A 19025-nucleotide genomic window follows, 5' to 3' on the forward strand; every position below is an offset into this window, starting at 1 on the left:
AAACTAAAATGAAACAAAACATTTTAGTTGAAAAATAAAATGTGCTATTAAAATGTTAGATTTATTTTGTTCATAATTCATGCGTATTAAAATAGATAAAGAATAAATACACAAATAAACAAATAAACAAACAAATAAATAAACAATGATACACTTTTGAAATAAATTGACATTCAATTTAAAATAAAATTTGAATAAATATTTAGAAAATTTTGAATAAATATTTTGAAATGGTGAATATTGTTTGTAATCAGTTTTGATTTATAATATCACCTTATTCGTCATTCGACATCACGTCCCAAATCACTTCCTTTTATATATGTAGTGCCCTAGGTAGTGTGCACTAGGTCACTAATTCGTACTCTACGTAGTTGATAACTATAGGAAGCACGGCGTCATTTGAGTTTCGTCCATTGTCCGTGTCCTAAAACGGGTGTCAGTCTAATACAGAAGGGCACTACATAGGGTGCAGAAGCTACAATTCGACGTCTTGTATAGTGAGTCTATGTAGGGAGTATTGAAGTATTTCAGACTGAGCAAAACGCAAACCGACTAGTTTACATTGGTCCTTCTTGCGTACGCAGATAGAAAGTGGAAAGGAAAAATGTCAGCCTTGCCTGACGGCAAAAAGCTGGTGCGAAGCCCGAGTGGACTGCGCATGGTGCCGGAGAACGGAGCTTTCAGCAGCCCGTTTTCGTTAGACGAGCCTCAGTGGGTCCCGGATAAAGAGGTAAAAACGACGTGGCACGATGAACTGGACTTCTTTGGGCGTTGTTGTTTTGCTAATTCGACTTAGCACCGTTTGTTCGGTCAGCTCGTCTCAGCGGAAACTTTTGTTTAAACCGAGATTTTGCTTGTTTTTGTCTCATTAGCTAACTAAGCTAAAGTAGTTTATTATTTACATCTATAATTGGTGTCTAAAGTGTGACGTTTCATCCAATTCCTGTATATATTCGCAGCATAAGATAATTCAGTTGAATAGAAGATTTTATAAATCGTGATTTACGTGAAAAAACAGCAGTCGTTTGAAAATCTTTTGCAGTACAATGTTGTGGGATTTAAACGGTGTGTTGTCAAACAAGGGGTTCTGCGCATGCGCACTCCGCTTAAAAAGAAACATTCATTCAGCAGGTTTTTGTTTGTGGTGCCTTCAGATATAACATAGTATATAACATATATATATATATATATATATATAGTAAATTAACAGGCATCTATAATTTACATGCATTTACATGCACCAGCCTCTTATTGTCTGTTTCAGTGTCCCAGATGCATGCAGTGTGACACAAAATTTGACTTCATCACCAGAAAGGTTAGTAAAAGGATTGTACTTAGTTTTCTTCTGTCATGTGTCATGTGTCATGTCCATGCAGAGTGGACTGGTTTCTCTGCTGCTTCCTGTTGCGTAACACTGTTCTGTTTTGTAATCTTGTGACATTCTTTTTTTATGTCCTTTTTTAAACCCCTTTTCTACATGCATGTCTGTAACATTGGCTTTTTCACGTGTGAAATGATCTTTTAAGTTCCTGTTTATATGTGTGTCTGTATATGTAAGATATCGTCTTACGTGGTTATGTAGTAACAGCAGTTAGGTGGCTATGTGCATTGATTTATAGACAGCATTATAGACAGTTACATGAATTACTGAGTTAGAAGTGAATAAGCCACTATCTACGTTTATACTTTATTATTATATCTATGTAAATACTTTATTGTGAATAAATGTTGTAGATGTTGTAGCCTAGTAGTTAAGGTGTTGGATTACCAATCAGAAGGTTGTGAGTTCGATTCCCACTTCCACCAGGCTGCCACTGCTGGGCCCCTGAGCAGGGCCCTTAACCCTCAGTTGTTTAAAAAAAAAGTGTTAGTCTCTCTGGATAAGGGCGTCTGCTAAATGCTGGAAATTTAAATGTCACAAGTTACAGGTTTGAGATGTTTCATTCGTGCGTCCTCAGCACCACTGTCGACGATGTGGTCGGTGTTTCTGTGATAAATGCTGCAGTAAGAAAGTGGCCTTGCCCAGGATGTGCTTTGTAGATCCAGTCAGGCAGTGCAGGGACTGCGGCCTCGTCTCACAGAAAGAACTCGACTTCTACGACAAACAGCTCAAAGTGCTTATGGCAGGTGAGACTGACCGAACGTACATTCTCATGGTCACACTGGTTTAAAAGGAAATTTTTTCTGCCCATGGTTTAAACTTTTGAACTGTTGTGCAGTTCAATGAGTAATTTATTAACTGTCCATGTACTGGATGTGTATTGAGATTTTTAGTCTAAATTCCATGACTTGTGTTAGAAAACATCCAGGCAAAGCCTTCTTGCCTAGGAGACGCGCAAATGTAATAAAAGTTATATTTTATTGATATTGAAACCTATTTGGCACAAATCACTACCCTTGGCTCCATTCTCATGGTAAAGCATGGTGGTGGGAGCATCACGGCTTCATGTCTGTGCAAACTCACTATTAATATCCACTCATAATCAAGGGTTCTGTGTTTATTTTTTATTTTGAGCTGATGGCAGCTGACAGAAGATCACTGATATGCAATGTATGAAATGTACCTGGCGAATCTTGTTCTAATGATTTGTCTACATTAGGTGGCACCTTCCTGGTCACACTAGGCTTCTCAGAGAAATCGGAGACCATGGTGTGCCGTCTGTCCAATAACCACAGGTACAAATATACATGCACAAGTATACAAAAACAAGTACGTTTAACTGTAGAATGGCCTTAAAAATGATCTGTTTTGTACCATGTATTCAATCAGATATCTGTTCCTGGATGGAGAAAGCCATTTTGAGGTGGAGTTGTCACGGATCTCCACCATGCAGGTGCTGACAGAGACAGAAGGCTCAGCCCCAGGAGGTAAGGGTGTCTGGATAAGGGCATCTGCCAAATTGTGTACATGTAAGGATCCAGCCCCGGGTTGAGTCATTTGGTTTACTCAAACTCTCTGTGTGGGATAGTGACAAACGTTTGTAATGTAATCAATATTTCTGATGATACAAAGGATTATAGCGCCCTTTTTTAGTAGATCTGTTTTCTATATGTATATACATAATGCTTATTCAGGGACATTATATCTTTATTAGCTTTATTAGCAAACCCACAAAGGCATTGGGCACTTGCTGTTATGTGGGGTGTTATTACAGAAACAAAAGCTTTTAATCGCCCCGGCACGCTGGCCTTATTTTTTCCTAACCTTGGGGGTTGTTGACATTTACACTTAACAGTTGTTTGATGTGAAAACTGAGCTTGCTGTGACTAATGATGTTTAATAGGGCATAACATAAAATAATAATTTGTGGATCACATAATTAGAGCAGTCTTTTTTTTTTTGCATATTTTCCTTTCTGTTTGTTTTGCAGAATATAAGAACGGTTTGTGATCGTCAGTGAATTAATGTTCTTGCGCCCCCGTGTGGTATAAGAATGTTTACAAGTGATGCGTCGTCTCATGAGTCTTGACTGAAAGAATGAATTAACTGACCATCGAAATTAGGTGTAGATAATAATATTAATAAAAAAAAAAAACAACAACATTGAAGTTATCCAGTTCCTTGAACTGCTCTAAAAATCTGTAAAAATGCAATATTTCATTTTGCATACGCGTAGTACGTCTAATCTCCTCTTTGGAAACTTTTCCAAAGAGCTAAACCACAGTATTAGTCTCCGCATTGAGAGAACCTCCAGTCTAAAGGCTAACTGGCTTCCGGACACCACGCAGTCATCGATTTAGAAAGTAATGTGTGGCTCCTGTTCAAGCGAACGTGAGTCAGCACAGCTCTGTGCAGTCCGTTTAACTTTGTTGAAATGGTGTGCATGTGTGACAACCTGTTTATCATTATATATCATTTTATTCACAAAAAAAAACAGCACACAATATGCAGAAATTTCAATATCGTTATTATATTGTCCTAATCTTTAGAGTTAACTGCTCCAGGATTGAAATGACACTGATGTATACTAATCCTGTGTGCACTTCTTTACAGGAAAGAAAAAGCTTTGGAATTGTATTAACATTTCTTGCGCTTGTTTGTTTTTATTGTTTTCTCTGGGCTGCTTGATGCCTCCTTTCTTTTCTGGGCCCAGAGAAAGATATTCATACTTACACCACTCTGCTGGACAGTCAATATATATCAGAAGGTTAGCATCTCTTTCTGTCTTTCTTCCTCTGTTCCTTTTGTTTACCCAAATCCTGCTTGCCTTTTTCTGTTGCTTTGAAACGGCTTACAAGGCAAACATCTTAAAAGTCTGTTGTGCCTGACTTGCATGGTATTAATGATGTTTTGTCACACGACCCGTCTACATAAACCCATTATCACGGCTTGGAGGAATGTCCATTAATGGGTTTGGTGTCCTAGACCACTTCCACGCTCATCAATAATGCACTAGCATGAATCTTTACCACATGTTGCTGCAGTACTTACGGGGAGTGACGCTGTAGCTGTCTCATGAAACAACAGCCTAGTGAAACTGACGAACACAGTAGAACACACTAAGGACATTTCCAGGAGCATCAAGTAGATTAAATATGCTGCGCCTTAATATCTAACGATTTAATGTAGTTTCAAAGGGAAAAAAAACACACCATGTACGTTTGCTGATTTTTTATTTTTTATTTATTTATTTTTTGAATATGATGCACCAAGTCTCTTCTGATTTGCATATCGGAAACGTGATTGGCTCTTATATCGCATGATGCAATAAGACCTTTGTGTCCTTTATCCAGTATGATCTTCCAATGCCAAAACTTCAGCATGCCAAAACTGTTACCACCCCTGCGTTTAGTGCAGAAGTTTGTGCACCCTTAAGCCAAAATCAGTAGAAATATTAATTGAAATGACCTTTTTAGTTACGTAACGGAAACCTAATAATAACTAACCACCTTCGCTTTAGTAGTTGGTTGCAGTATTTATAAATGACTTGCTAAAAGCTTTCTTCTTTAAAAAGAACTTTAGTATAATATACTCTACCGCCATCACTGCCTTGTAATGTGACTGCATTGTGTGCTGTAAACCCTGATATTGAGTCGCTCTGGTGTGGTACTGCACATGCTTCATCAGTCCATTTCAGACTTTTTTTGTTAGTTTTTTTTGTTATTTACATTAAAAACAATTTCAGGACTAATCTCTACTCTCTGTACTCTTACACAGGAGGTTTGTCTCGTGCCACAGGCATGCTGCTGCACTATAAGCCTCCGGGCTCACAGGACTCTCAGCAGCTCCGCATGGAGGCAGCCGACGACAAGAAGAGCGCCTCCTGCTGGCTTGCTGCCATGCACAAGGTAAGTGCTTTTAGCTGTCTAGATCATTAAGGGATCTCCTGAAAGTACAGATCACGGAATCAATGCCATCGGAATAGCAGAGATTTTCTGGGCAGCTTTTTCTTTACACAGGTGTGTTGTACACGACGACGAGATGACGGCTGTATCTTTAGCTGTATCTTAATTTACATCAATTTGTTGCAAAACGAAGCGTTAATTTGCTCTCAGTGCATCAGTCGTAGGAAACCTGATCATAAGGGAACAAAATTAATGGCACCTGTCAACAAAATGAGCAAAATCTCTCACAAGGAGTGATAATTGGAGCATGTGATATAGTTTTGGATTGTTGTTATTATTATAATTATTTTAAGCAGTAGTAATGTTTTGATTCAAAGTATTGATCGTGTGCATTTTTATGCTGCTTTAGAGATTGCAGTTAATTAATCCTAGCAGTATAGAAGATTAATTACACGTGTAATGTTTCATAAAATATGTACGGGTAATATATGTTTTGAAATAATTAATAAGCATATTTGTATACAAAAAAAAATACACTGAAACAGGAAAGAAGTTTCATCAGCTGATTTCAGGCAGTTTTTTAATTATTAATTGTAAAATTATAACTATTCATTGTTAAAAAAAAAAAAAGAATCATTCTTCAGAACATGATGTCTGATTGCTGTCCTATTAGTATCCCTCTTGTCCAGTTTCTTCTTCAGTGCCGTGATTTTATCTCCGTTCATGAACAGGCTACCAAACTGCTGTACGAGTCGAGGGACCAGTGAAATAACTGCAGTAAAGGCCCAGAGCTTAAAGAGGAGCAGGAGGAGTGTCGAGACCAAGAAAGAAGGACGCGCTCGCTTTTGTTAGAAACTCACAAATACTCCACAATGCCTACTTGCTTTCTATCGGACCTCTGCTTTCCGCTTTCCCTTTTGGAGTAACCGGATTGGTCATGTGACTTGTCCGTCGCTCCAATAGGGTGGACCAAGTTAACCATTGATTCTAATGCAATGTGTATATATGATGTAAAGGATGTATGCACATGTACTACAGTGTAAACGTGAGTTGGGTCTCACACATGATTTTATTATTTTTTTTTTCTCTCAGAATTACATCAAATATTCCTATTTTAACACACACATACACACACACACATATATATATATATATATATATATATTTACTTTTTACTGCCAGTATATTCACTCGTAACACTTTGTAACAGTGCCTCCAATTCACCTGTACACACTACAGCAAGCAGTTCATTTGAATATTTCTGCTTTTTAACCAAGTATCTGTATGTCGTTATTTTCCAAGTGCTCGATTACACTACAGTTCATCCCCGGTAATGTAAATGAAGCAATTTCCAAGAAACTCCTCATTGTGCTCTCTGTACAAGGTTTTCTCACAAATCCATGGTCAGTATTCAGAAAACAGAACATCTGAGGTCTTTCTGTTTTCCCCCTTAAAATAAAATCCGTTTTTTTTTGTAAAGCAAATGTGTCGTAATACAAATTTGTTTACAAATCTGTGCATGGTGTGTACTGTATATGTACACACGTTTTTTTTCTTTCTTATTTGCTGATTAAATCAGTTGTTTGTAACCTGTATATTTGTCTGGATTTTTTTTTTGGTTCTACTTTTAGTCAGATTATTCTCAGGTTTTAAATGATAAAGAAGCTTCTGTGCTTTTAATTGAAATAAAAATGAATGAATTAAAACAATGATGATGAAAATGTGTAATTATGATCATCAGGTTTGTTTACATTGCAAAATGATTGGCAAAATACTGATATCCGGTCGCTATCACTATCTTTAGTAGTGTAGTGAGTAACTAGTAAAGATTTATTTATTTTTTAATGTAGTAATTAAACGTCAGAAGCACGAGGTTTAATGATGCTTTGTTACTTCACACATCTGTCGAAATTTCATACCGAAACCTGAGTTCTATAGATGGATTCCTGAGAGAGAAGATTTACATACTTTCCAATCATGCACTTTTTCACACATGCATCATTTCTCGTAATGCTTGAGATCCTTTCCTGTGTGTGTGTGTGTATGTGAGTGCACGCAAGTGTGCTGCGTCTCTTCATAAGGACCCTCATACGTCTGTGTCCTCATACGTCTGTGTAAGTCTGTGTCTTGCCCTGAAGATTAATCTTTGGTCCTTTCTGTCCCATCTCTGGAAGAGCATCATGATCCTCAAGACTCTGATTCTTCTCGTCACTCTTCCTGGTGAGGTTATTTTATCAGTCCTGATTTTGAAACATGAGATCTAACATGATGTTTTTGTAAAGAGAATAAGATTTTCTTTGGTTAATATGATTGATTTGATCAGAATGTGTTCTTTTCCAGCAGGTTTGGAGAGTCTTGTGCTTACACAGGACAAAGCAATTGCTGGAAAACAAGGAGAAAATGTAAAGATTTCCTGCAAATCAGATGCCAATAGAGATTATGTTTTAACATGGTACCAGCAAAAACCAGGACAATCTCCAAAGTTCTTGCTTTATGATAGCACCAGAGCGAGCGGACTGCCGAGTCGATTCACTTACAGTGGATCAGGATCCCAAGAATATCTGAATATTAACGGTGTTCAGGCTGAAGATGAAGCCGTTTATTACTGTGCTTGCCATGGCTGTGTGGGAAGTGGCACAGTGCTGCAGTTTAACGATCCTCTCGTACAAAAACCCCAACACCACTTAAACTGGATATAAATCTGTCTGAAACACTCCCAGTTCTACACACACACACTGTAGTGTTCAGTATGATCACCATCACGAGTTCTGCACCACTTCCTGTCCCACTTACGGTCATTTTGTCCTGTTTAGTGTCTTTAAATTCTGTAGTCATGATGACTGACGTGTTCAGCATGAGCAGAAACAGTGAGCTACGACCCTGAGGTTTTTGTACTCAGCTCTAACACTGTGCTACACTGCAGTTTTCGGTGGAGGCACTGAAGTGACTTTTGGTAAGTTTAATCTTTGTGTTTAATTTTAACTACACAGATATTTTACGTCCATCTGAACAAAAACAACTGTTACAAATAAATCATTAAATACTGTCATAAATGTGATAAATATAAATAGTGAACACAATTATCATACCCAATATTCAAAGTTTTTTTAATAAATAGTGTAATATTTGTTTTCTAATTTATTATTTTCCAAATAAGCTTTTAAATTCCAAACAACTGCAAAAAAAATAATAAAATAAAAATAAAGAAAGAAATAAAAATAAAAAAATACTATAAAACAAAATTGGGAAATGTTAAAAGTATGAGTTTGCTCATTAATACTACTACTACTACTACTACTACTACTAATAATAATAATAATAATAATAATAGTGGTAGTGTAATTGCATTATTTTCTATTTTTGCATAAGGATTTCCCACCATTAATATATGCATGTATTTTTACAATTGCATTTTACTTTACTAATTTTCTGTAGTTAAAAAAACTGAAACTTGCAGCTTAAAAAAAAAAAAAAAGATTATCACAGTGGAGACTCCAAATAAAGTGGCGACGACTTCTATGAATGTAAAAAAAAGTCACCTGACACAAAATACACATGGTTTAATCAGTTGATGTGGAGCATCTGCTATTTAAGTCCCTGTGTAAAGATGTTACTTGACCAAACAGATTCGAGAAAATAATATAAAGGAATAATATTGTGTTTGAAGACATTATTCATATAAGACATTACATATATATACAGAATTATGAATTCTTTTTTCTCTCCCTGTGTCTCCTCCAGCCACTCCATCTCCCCCATCCCTCGTTCTGCTGGCTCCCTCTCAGTCCCTGTCTTCAGGTGATGATGTCAGGGTGGTTTGTCTGGTGAAGGGTTTCCGTCCTGATAGCGCCACTCTGTCCTGGTCCGATAACGAAAACGCCGTAGCGGGGACCGAGGTACAGACGAGTTCATCTCAGCGTCAATCTGATGGCACCTTCATCAAATTCAGCACACTGAAACTCAGCCCGGAGCGCTGGAGCTCGGGACGAACCTACACGTGCCACGTGAACCACCTGGCTCTGTCAGCACCACTGAGTCAGAGCACCAGTGCTGAAAAGTGCAGCTAGACAAGCTGGAGAAAGGGATGTGCTGCATGTAGGGATGCCATCATCAGCACAGAGAGAGGAGAAAGTGATTAATAAACCATACAGTTTAAGAACAGCTGCTTCCTTCTCTTCATGTCTCAGTGTTTTCTGCTCTGAGGTTTTCTGCTCTTCTGCTTCTTTTAGAGACCATGTAGAATCCTTCATGTTCTAGTAGGTGCTTCGCTCATCACAAACGTTTTCCTCAATAAAATGATCATAAGAGACAAACTGGTGTGTGGAATTCTGTAACATATCTGAAACCTGTTTGAACATGAATTCATTTAATCAGTTTAACTAAACTCATGCATTAAAATAAGAAAAGAAATAGACTTAAATATTTTTCTTCTTTAATTTATTTACCCCTTGTGTCAAAAACACAACATTTAAAAGTGGGATATTAATCATCTCAGTCAGAATAACACTGAGTATTCCTTCAGTTCTGCCGAGTTTATTAATAAACCAAATGCAAAGAAAGCCGAGTCACTAGAAGCTATTGATGATACAGAAGCTGTAAAATCCATATTATTGATAATTCCTTATTAAAAACAATAGAATTTACAGGTGTTGAATAATTAGATTTCGTATTTAATCGTTACTTTATTAATCGAAGATCAAAGTCTCATCGGTACAAACAAACACCTAAATAATATCCATGAGTCTTATTTTTATTACTTCAAAATGAACAGATTTTATGGTACGTTGTTCATTTTTAAATGATTTTCGATTAGAGTTTTATTATTAAATGATCATTTGGAATCCCAAGAGATCTCATTTACATCCAGTTTCTGTTTAAGTTCCTTTTTCTTTTTCTTTTTTTTTAACTGCTCTCCTGTCATCAGGTTTCACTCTTTCTCTCACTTCTTGATTCAGTCAGTAAGGAATAAACACTTTGGGGATGTGGTGTTACAGGCAAATAATCATGAAGCTGCACGACTCCTGTTACTCTAAAGATGATTCTTTTCCAATAGCGACATGACCTAAAGTGTTTTATTCCCCTTATTTTACACCAATTTGACAACAACTGAAGTATCAATGTGCTTTTTCTTTTATCTTTATATTACAGTGATGAATCACAGCAGCTAGAAACACTCGTTCCTTCAGCGGTACCTGTTAAATTTCTCTCTCTTTTGAACTTATTAAGACAAAAAAGCATAAACTTTTAATGCCAGAAAAACCTTTTGGCTATTTTTCAGACCAGCCGATTTGCCCATTGCATTAAGAATGAGGTTTATGTTTTAAATAACTGCTGAAAAAAATGAAATCCACTTTAAATTTTTTAAATATTTGATAAGGTTATTGATGGCTGATTTAAATATAAAAGTCATGTAGTATAAAAACGTCAATGCAAATGTCTTGCACTTTGTTAATGTAAAGTTCTCTCTCTCTCTCTCTGTGTGTGTGTGTGTGTGTGTGTGTGTACACGCTCATGGAGGTGTGTTTCTGTGAGTTCCTGTTGTCACCCTCCCTTTAAAAGGAGCAGTGTCTTGAGTTCGAGCAGCTCGACTTTGCTCTCAAAAGAAACCCGAGTCTCTTTTCTCTTGACCTTTATAGACCCGAACACGATGACCCTCAACACCGTTTCCCTCACCGCCATCTTGCTCACGCTGACAGGTAACGTTACTCACAATTTAAACACACTTTCTAGTGCAAAATCTTTAAACAATTCAGCTTAGTCTGAAGATGGAGTTCATCATAATCTCATGTGAGTTCTGAACTTTAACAGTGCTGGACTGGAACAATGTAGGAATGAAAGTGTTCTGTTTGTGTGAACAGGTTTGAAAGCGCTCGTGTTGACCCAGGAGAAGGCGATATCTGTTCAGGTTGGGCAAAATGTCAAGATTCTCTGTTCACCCAGTGAAGGTAGCTGGGGTTTAACATGGTACCAGCAAAAACCAGGACAATCTCCAAAGTTCTTGCTTGTTGATAGCACCAGAGCGAGCGGACTGCCGAGTCGATTCACATACAGTGAATCAGGATCCCAAGAATATCTGCATATTAACGGTGTTCAGGCTGAAGATGAAGCCGTTTATTACTGTGCTTGCCATAACTGTGTGGGAACCGGCACAGTGCTGCAGTTTAACGATCCTCTCGTACAAAAACCCCAACACCACTTAAACTGGATATAAATCAGTCTGAAACACTCCCAGTTCTACACACACACACTGTAGTGTTCAGTATGATCACCATCACGAGTTCTGCACCACTTCCTGTCCCACTTACGGTCATTTTGTCCTGTTTAGTGTCTTTAAATTCTGTAGTCATGATGACTGACGTGTTCAGCATGAGCAGAAACAGTGAGCTACGACCCTGAGGTTTTTGTACTCAGCTCTAACACTGTGCTACACTGCAGTTTTCGGTGGAGGCACTGAAGTGACTTTTGGTAAGTTAAATCTTTGTGTTCACTTTTAACTACACAGATATTTTACGTCCAACTGAACAAAAACAACTGTTACAAATAAATCATTAAATACTGTCATAAATGTGATCAATATAAATAGTGCACACAATTATCATACCCAATATTCAAAGTTTGTTTTTTTTTTATAAATAGTGTAATATTTGTTTTCTAATTTATTATTTTCCAAATAAGCTTTTAATTTCCAAACAACTGCAAAAAAAATAAATAAATAAAATAAAAATAAAGAAAGAAATAAAAATAAAAAATACTACAAAACAAAATTGGGAAATGCTAAAAGTATGAGTTTTCTTCTTCTTCTTCTTCTTCTTCTTCTTCTTCTTCTTCTTCTTCTTCTTCTTCTTCTTATTATTATTATTATTATTATTATCATTATTATTAATAATAATGATAATAATAATAATAATAATAATAATAATAATAATAATAATAATAGTGGTAGTGTAATTGCATTATTTTCTATTTTTGCATAAGGATTTCCCACCATTTAATATTTGTATGCATTTTTACAATTACATTTTACTTTATTAATTTTCTGTAGTTAAAAGAACTGAAATTTGCAGCTTAAAAAAAGATTATCACAGTGGAAAAAAGAAATCAGGACATGCAAAAAGTATGAGTTTGCTTATTATTATTATTATTATTATTATTATTATTATTATTATTATTATTATTATTATTATTATTATTATTATTATTATTATTATTGTTATTATATTAGTGGTAGTGTGATTACATTATTTTATGTTTTTGCATAAGGATTTCCCACCAGTAATATATGTTTTTACACAGTACATTAACATGTATTTTTACAATTACATCTTACTTTACTTAGAAATTAAACATTTTCTGTGGTTAAAAAAAATTAAATTTGCAGCTTTACTTCTGAATATTTAAAGGAAAAAAAAAAGATTATCACAGTGGAGACTCCAAAAAAGTGGAGACGACTTCTATGAATGTAAAAATAAAAAGTCACCTGACACAAAATACACATGGTTTAATCAGTTAATGTGGAGCATCTGCTATTTAAGTCCCTGTGTAAAGATGTTACTTGACCAAACAGATTCGAGAAAATAATATACAGGAATAATATTGTGTTTGAAGACATTATTCATATAAGACATTATATATATATACAGAATTATGAATTCTTTTTTTCTCTCCCTGTGTCTTCTCCAGATATTAAATCTCCCCCGTCCCTCGTTCTGCTGGCTCCCTCTCAGTCCCTGTCTTCAGGTGATGATGTCAGGGTGGTTTGTCTGGTGAAGGGTTTCCGTCCTGATAGCGCCACTCTGTCCTGGTCCGATAACGAAAACGCCGTAGCGGGGACCGAGGTACAGACGAGTTCATCTCAGCGTCAATCTGATGGCACCTTCATCAAATTCAGCACACTGAAACTCAGCCCGGAGCGCTGGAGCTCGGGACGAACCTACACGTGCCACGTGAACCACCTGGCTCTGTCAGCACCACTGAGTCAGAGCACCAGTGCTGAAAAGTGCAGCTAGACAAGCTGGAGAAAGGGATGTGCTGCATGTAGGGATGCGATCATCAGCACAGAGAGAGGAGAGATGGAATATTATAACAAAAAAAAAAAAAAAAACCCTTTAGTTCATGTCTCTTTGCTTTTCTGCTGCTCCTTTAATACCTCCATGGAGCATTTTCTAAGTTTGTATTCTGTAGTCTTTTTATGCTTTCTTCAATAAAATGATTTCCAAACGTCAAATACGTAAATGGGATTTATTTCCATGCTTTTTTTTTTTTTTTTTTTTTAAAGAATGTGGGTTACAAAGTACAACTCTGGTTACCAAGAATGGAAAGCTGAAGACAAAGTTTTATATTATCCATGTAATAGAGTTTGGTGGCAGTTAGTGCCAGAAAGAATGAATCTTTATTTTACATTTGTAAATCAACACCAAATGTAGAGAGTTTTTTTTTAATCATTGCCCTCAAGGATTAGATTTGCATGCAGTTTCGGTTTCCCACCCGAATTTACACACAGCCCTTCATGCTTCAGCTCCTCTTTCATATCTGTTTGCAGATGTCCAGAAGCTGAAACTTCTGCACCAAAACTCAAGTGTAGTGAAATTAGCCGAATCCTTCTACTTGCTCCCAATGCAAGCTGTGCGACAGAGTTAAGAACAAAAGCTGGGCAGCCAAAGCAATCCTTAAATTCATTCCATTGTGTGCATGTTTTCTTCCTGCTCTAGGTCTCCATTTGAAGCTGTATGATAGCATTGCATGCTAGCATGGTGAATTAAATAATTAATGACTGCAAGGCAGAGATGAGTTAATTAGCAATAGAGCAGATGGGATAATGGGACACTCTAATGGTATAATGGGGTATTTGTTTAAAAAAAAAAAAGAGAGAGAGAAATGTCTTCACATTAAGAGAACAATGGCAGCAGATCCAATTGCACTCTGTAGCAGCAGGAGCCTCTGGAAATGACCCTTATTACTGACATATAAATATATATATATATATATATACTGTCATATATATATATATATATATATATATATATATATATATATATATATATATATATATATATATATATATATATATATATATATATATATATATATTTTTTTTTTTTTAAGAAAACATTTGATATGGGGGACACGGTGGCTTAGTGGTTAGCACGTTCGCCTCACACCTCCAGGGTTGGGGGTTCGATTCCCGCCTCTGCCTTGTGTGTGTGGAGTTTGCATGTTCTCCCCGTGCCTCGGGGTTTCCTCCGGGTACTCCGGTTTCCTCCCCCAGTCCAAAGACATGCATGGTAGGTTGATTGGCATCTCTGGAAAATTGTCCGTAGTGTGTGATTGCGTGAGTGAATGAGAGTGTGTGTGTGTGCCCAGCGATGGGTTGGCACTCCGTCCAGGGTGTATCCTGCCTTGATGCCCGATGACGCCTGAGATAGGCACAGGCTCCCCGTGACCCGAGGTAGTTCGGATAAGCGGTAGAAGATGGATGAATGAACATTTGATACGTGAAGAGGATTGCCTGTAGAAAAGACATAGTAAAGGTGTTAACAGTCTGATAAGAAAAATATTCCCATGTGAGTGCCATGCAAATTTGAGTAAGAAATTATATTCTACAATCTCAGTTTTGTAATTAAAATTGGAGCCAATGTAAATTGTGGTGTGCTGTTATACAAATAAACAGGAGAGGAGTGTAATGCTCTGTGGAACAAGTGCTGGGCAAAATATAAACCCTACAGTATATGTGACACTACGCTATACTTTAATAACATAGACATGGGATACAAATGAAAATAAATCTATAAGAGATCAGAGAACTTGTTTGATTGAAGCTTTAAAGCTGTTTTAAATCTCTGCTCAGAATCTGTGCTGTTTCTTGGTGATCCACTGGGTTGTGCTATGGAACTGCATATCACTATGAAGCTGAAAAAGAAACCCATTGTGAGCGTACATGCTTACAGCAGAGGTCCTCAAACCTTTTTGCGTTGGCCCTTTTAACATCTAAACAAAAAAACTTGAGACCCTCTCAGTAAACAATCCAACCGTTTACATATCAGACATTGTGTTAACTGCAGTGAACCACACTGGTTGGTTTCCACAGGTCATATATTATAAAATTCATTCTCTGTGATTCCTTGACCCCAAAACTGCCAGCGCTCGCTTTGGACTCAAGAGCTTTAGCCTTTGCTATTATTAACTAGCTACTCTGGGTTAAGTATTATCCTAGAGGATTTCACTACAGTAAAGAAAATTGTTCTACCTGTAACCTCAGCTACCCTCCACTGTTGTCTCAGTTACAAACAGTGATGATAAGTGTGCTCTTCTAGTCTGTCATCCAGACAGCTGACTTCATCTCAGCTTAAACTTCCCTGGCACTGGATGCCTCGAGAGAACCCGGTGTTATGGATGCTCTATCACAGATTATACCGTCTCACACCCCAAGAGGAACTGGTAAGGATGGTTTGCTTTGGCCTTAGAGTTGCAGTGTCTTTCTCTTTCATTATCTAATCTATACAACTCTTCCTTTGAGTTCCCTGGATTTGCTGTCACCTCTCCATTCAGTGTTCAGTTTATTGTTATCTATTACCCTCAAGGCCCCTTTGGAATCTTCACCGTAGAACTGGACATCCTTCTTACTATCTTTTATACTGACAACACCTCTGTCACTCTCCTTGTCCTCTGACAAGTCATCTCTCTATTGCACTCTTTTTAACAGCAGCTCTCTCAAACATGCGCGCAAATGTTTTGGACCTGATTTCAGCCAGACTCCCTGACCGTGGACATCAATATTCCTGCTCAACCATTGTATCTTTCACCCCAACCCTCCCTGACCTTCCTGTTTCCAACTGCTTATGCATTTCCCCTACTTGTCACAACCTCCACTTCCTCTCTGGCTTCCAGTATTCTAGCAACTATTCCCTACCCTGACTCCTTTGGAATCATCCTCTGCCCTCTATCGTCCAAGCTTAGGAAGTCTTCAAGGACATGGCTGCTATTCAATTTGGCATGCTCTCTACCGATGTCCCAGAAGGCTCAGTGCTGGGTTTTCTGCTGTCCTCTAGATTTAACCACTCTTTTAGTGAGGTCATATCCTCACAAGGGTTTTTGTACCAGGGCTATGCTAATGACAATCAAATCATCCTCTCTGTTACTCCCCCAGACAACCATGTTTCTGCTAAGACCTTGCTCATCATGGATGGCAAGTCACTAGATGAAATTAAATCTCAGTGAGACTGAGCTGCTTTAGGTTAGGTTAGGTCAATTTTATTATCCCCGAGGGGCAATTTGTTTCACAGCCAGCAGAATCCATACAATCCCAAACACACAATAACAAACAGGACAGAGGATAAGAAAGAAAAAAAAATTATTAAGTATTTAAAAACCCAATAGCAACTGGTACAAAAGAATTTTTAAATCTATTTGTCTTCCAAAGGGGGGCACGGTGGCTTAGTGGTTAGCACGTTCGCCTCACACCTCCAGGGTTGGGGGTTCGATTCCCACCTCCACCTTGTGTGTGTGGAGTTTACATGTTCTCTCCGTGACTCGGGGGTTTCCTCCGGGTACTCCGGTTTCCTCCCCCGGTCCAAAGACATGCATGGTAGGTTGATTGGCATCTCTGGAAAATTGTCCGTAGTGTGTGATTGCATGAGTGAATGAGAGTGTGTGTGCCCTGCGATGGGTTGGCACTCCGTCCAGGGTGTATCCTGCCTTGATGCCCGATGACGCCTGAGATAGGCACAGGCTCCCCGTGACCCGAGGTAGTTCGGATAAGCGGTAGAAAATGAGTGAGTGAGAGTGTCCTACAAAGCGGTAAAGAATATCTACGTGAAGAAGGTAACAACATAAAAAGATTCTGAAAGGGATGGCTGGAATCTCTTAACATTAACTCGGCCTTCCTCAGAGTCCTTGCTTTATGCAAACTGTTTAAATCAATCAGGTTGGTGCCGACAATCTTACCACACACTTTAACAAAACCCTGAAGTTTATTTCTATTTTTCAGATTAAGCTTTATATCACTGTAGCTACAGTATATCAAGATCGAGATCTTCCAGTACAGCTTTCTGATCACACCATCTGATAAAGCATGCAGCCTTAGGGGGCTTTCCTGTCCACAAAGGCCCTCAGGTGGTTGTTCAGCCCCTTATTATTTTGATATTATACTGCCAAGTCATCAAAGGAATAACTTCAAAAAGAAGGCATTGGAATGGCCGAGTAAGAGCCAAGATCTAAATCCTTTCAAAAACATGTGAATCTGCTTCCACTATTAAAATCCGACAAAGCTTCACCTAAAATGGAGGTAGATGATTTCTTCAGCACCTCCGAAAAGGAACCCTTTAATGCAGAAGGAACAGGGATGGGGAGTTTGAGTAAGAGCTATGCAGGGATAGCTTGCTGCTATCTGCCCCTCAGGAAATTTTTTGATAAGGGAGTACCCGATCTAGCTAGAGCCATCTCATACCCTTCCCAATTCACAAAGTATGATATTATGGTTCATGGCCTTGCCATGGGCATCATTGGTCTCCCTGCTTTGCCTTGGACATCGCTAGTCTACCCATATCCACAACAGACGTCGCTCTGCCCCATTCATCCACTGCCGATGCTACTCTGCCACCTCAATGCACTAAGTCACGCTGCCTCCTTTCTCTACTGAGGACATCCCTTGCCCATAAACACCTAATAGTCCCATCTAATGGTACTATAAAGTAACTGGATTGTTTAGAAGCCATATTTATTTGCCTTGGCGCACATGGCTCACATCTAAAGTTAGCATGTTGGTTTCGCATATTCCATACAAATTAAATACCCCTTTAGGCAATAATTAGCTGAGCTAGCATTCCACAGATTTGCAATTACACAAGAGAAATCCTTTTTTATTCATTCATATATTTTCATTTGTTTGGCTTGGCTTACAAAATGAACCAGGCTCAAATCGAACGTATCTGAAACTTTTTACAGTGTTCGAAGCTGAAGTGAGGGTGCTGAACACAAGCACTTTGTCATTATGCTAATACATGCAGCATTACTCTGCAGCCTAAATGAGCTTGTGCAGTTTAATGCCCTCTCTCCCATATATTACTGTGATTGAATAAGATATTCACTCTTCCATTTATTCATCACATTAGCATAGCTTCTATTGTCTGTCACTCTTCAACATTTAAAGGTCCTGGGTGAAGTCATGCAATCCAATATCTGCTGTCTATAGTCTCATTTGGGTACGAGGTAATTATTAAAATAAAATAATGGAAAGAAAGAAAATCCAGATTAATCCTTTACATCATGTATCAAGTTTGTAAAAGCTTACATTGGGTAGTTTAAAAGCAATAAAGCCTTGCTACGTCGTTGGATCTTGTTATTCCTGGATTCTTAACTTAACAAAGGCTTTGAACAAAAACATATATTACATATTTTCTACCAGATCATTAAAAGATTCCTGTAAATTACTGATATAAATTACTGATTGGCATATTATGAATAACTTTTAGATTTTACTGATTATTTCTTACAGTACCAATATCAATAACAGGTGAATTCTGATTCATCGTTTCATCGTAGCCACCAGAATAGTCTCAAAAATACACTGTCACTGGAGGAATATTCATGCTGATTATTTTTTAAAACCTCGTATTCATTATATAACAAGTGAATATCATGCACACTTACTGACAGGAATACGACAGCGGTTGTATGACAGTGTGCTGGTTCGGAGGAACTGACATCGGCTTTGGCTGAGACACAAATTATTCATATATCATGCA

At 37.7% G+C, this 19025-nt stretch overlaps 2 protein-coding genes and 1 gene segment (V, D, J or C); all 3 read left to right on the top strand.

The window, feature by feature from the left end:
* The first annotated feature begins 495 nt into the window (after positions 1-495).
* zfyve21 (zinc finger, FYVE domain containing 21) lies at positions 496-6879 on the top strand. Of its 2 annotated transcripts, XM_060871798.1 has the most exons (8): positions 496-730; positions 1265-1315; positions 1959-2127; positions 2601-2676; positions 2771-2868; positions 4095-4148; positions 5159-5289; positions 6018-6879. In XM_060871798.1, exons 1-8 carry the CDS (start codon positions 605-607, stop codon positions 6051-6053), a joined length of 741 nt encoding a protein of 246 aa, XP_060727781.1. In that variant the 5' UTR covers positions 496-604; the 3' UTR covers positions 6054-6879. The 2 variants fall into 2 exon arrangements, with proteins under 2 accessions (XP_060727781.1, XP_060727782.1); XM_060871799.1 differs by lacking the exon at positions 4095-4148 and having other exon boundaries at positions 506-730.
* A 1243-nt stretch (positions 6880-8122) lies between these two features.
* On the top strand, positions 8123-9599 carry LOC132846766 (immunoglobulin lambda constant 2-like). The segment is given in 2 exon segments: positions 8123-8153; positions 9028-9599. Coding segments are annotated over 2 exon segments (357 nt in total).
* Positions 9600-10828: 1229 nt separating this feature from the next.
* On the top strand, positions 10829-13413 carry LOC132846966 (immunoglobulin lambda-1 light chain-like). The gene is made up of 3 exons (XM_060871800.1): positions 10829-10982; positions 11145-11456; positions 12967-13413. The coding sequence occupies exons 1-3, from the start codon at positions 10934-10936 to the stop codon at positions 13290-13292; spliced, it is 687 nt and encodes a 228-aa protein (XP_060727783.1). The 5' UTR covers positions 10829-10933; the 3' UTR covers positions 13293-13413.
* The last annotated feature ends 5612 nt before the right edge of the window (positions 13414-19025 follow it).

The sequence above is a fragment of the Tachysurus vachellii genome, chromosome 6 (genome assembly GCF_030014155.1).
Source record: "Tachysurus vachellii isolate PV-2020 chromosome 6, HZAU_Pvac_v1, whole genome shotgun sequence".
Lineage (NCBI taxonomy): Eukaryota > Metazoa > Chordata > Actinopteri > Siluriformes > Bagridae > Tachysurus > Tachysurus vachellii.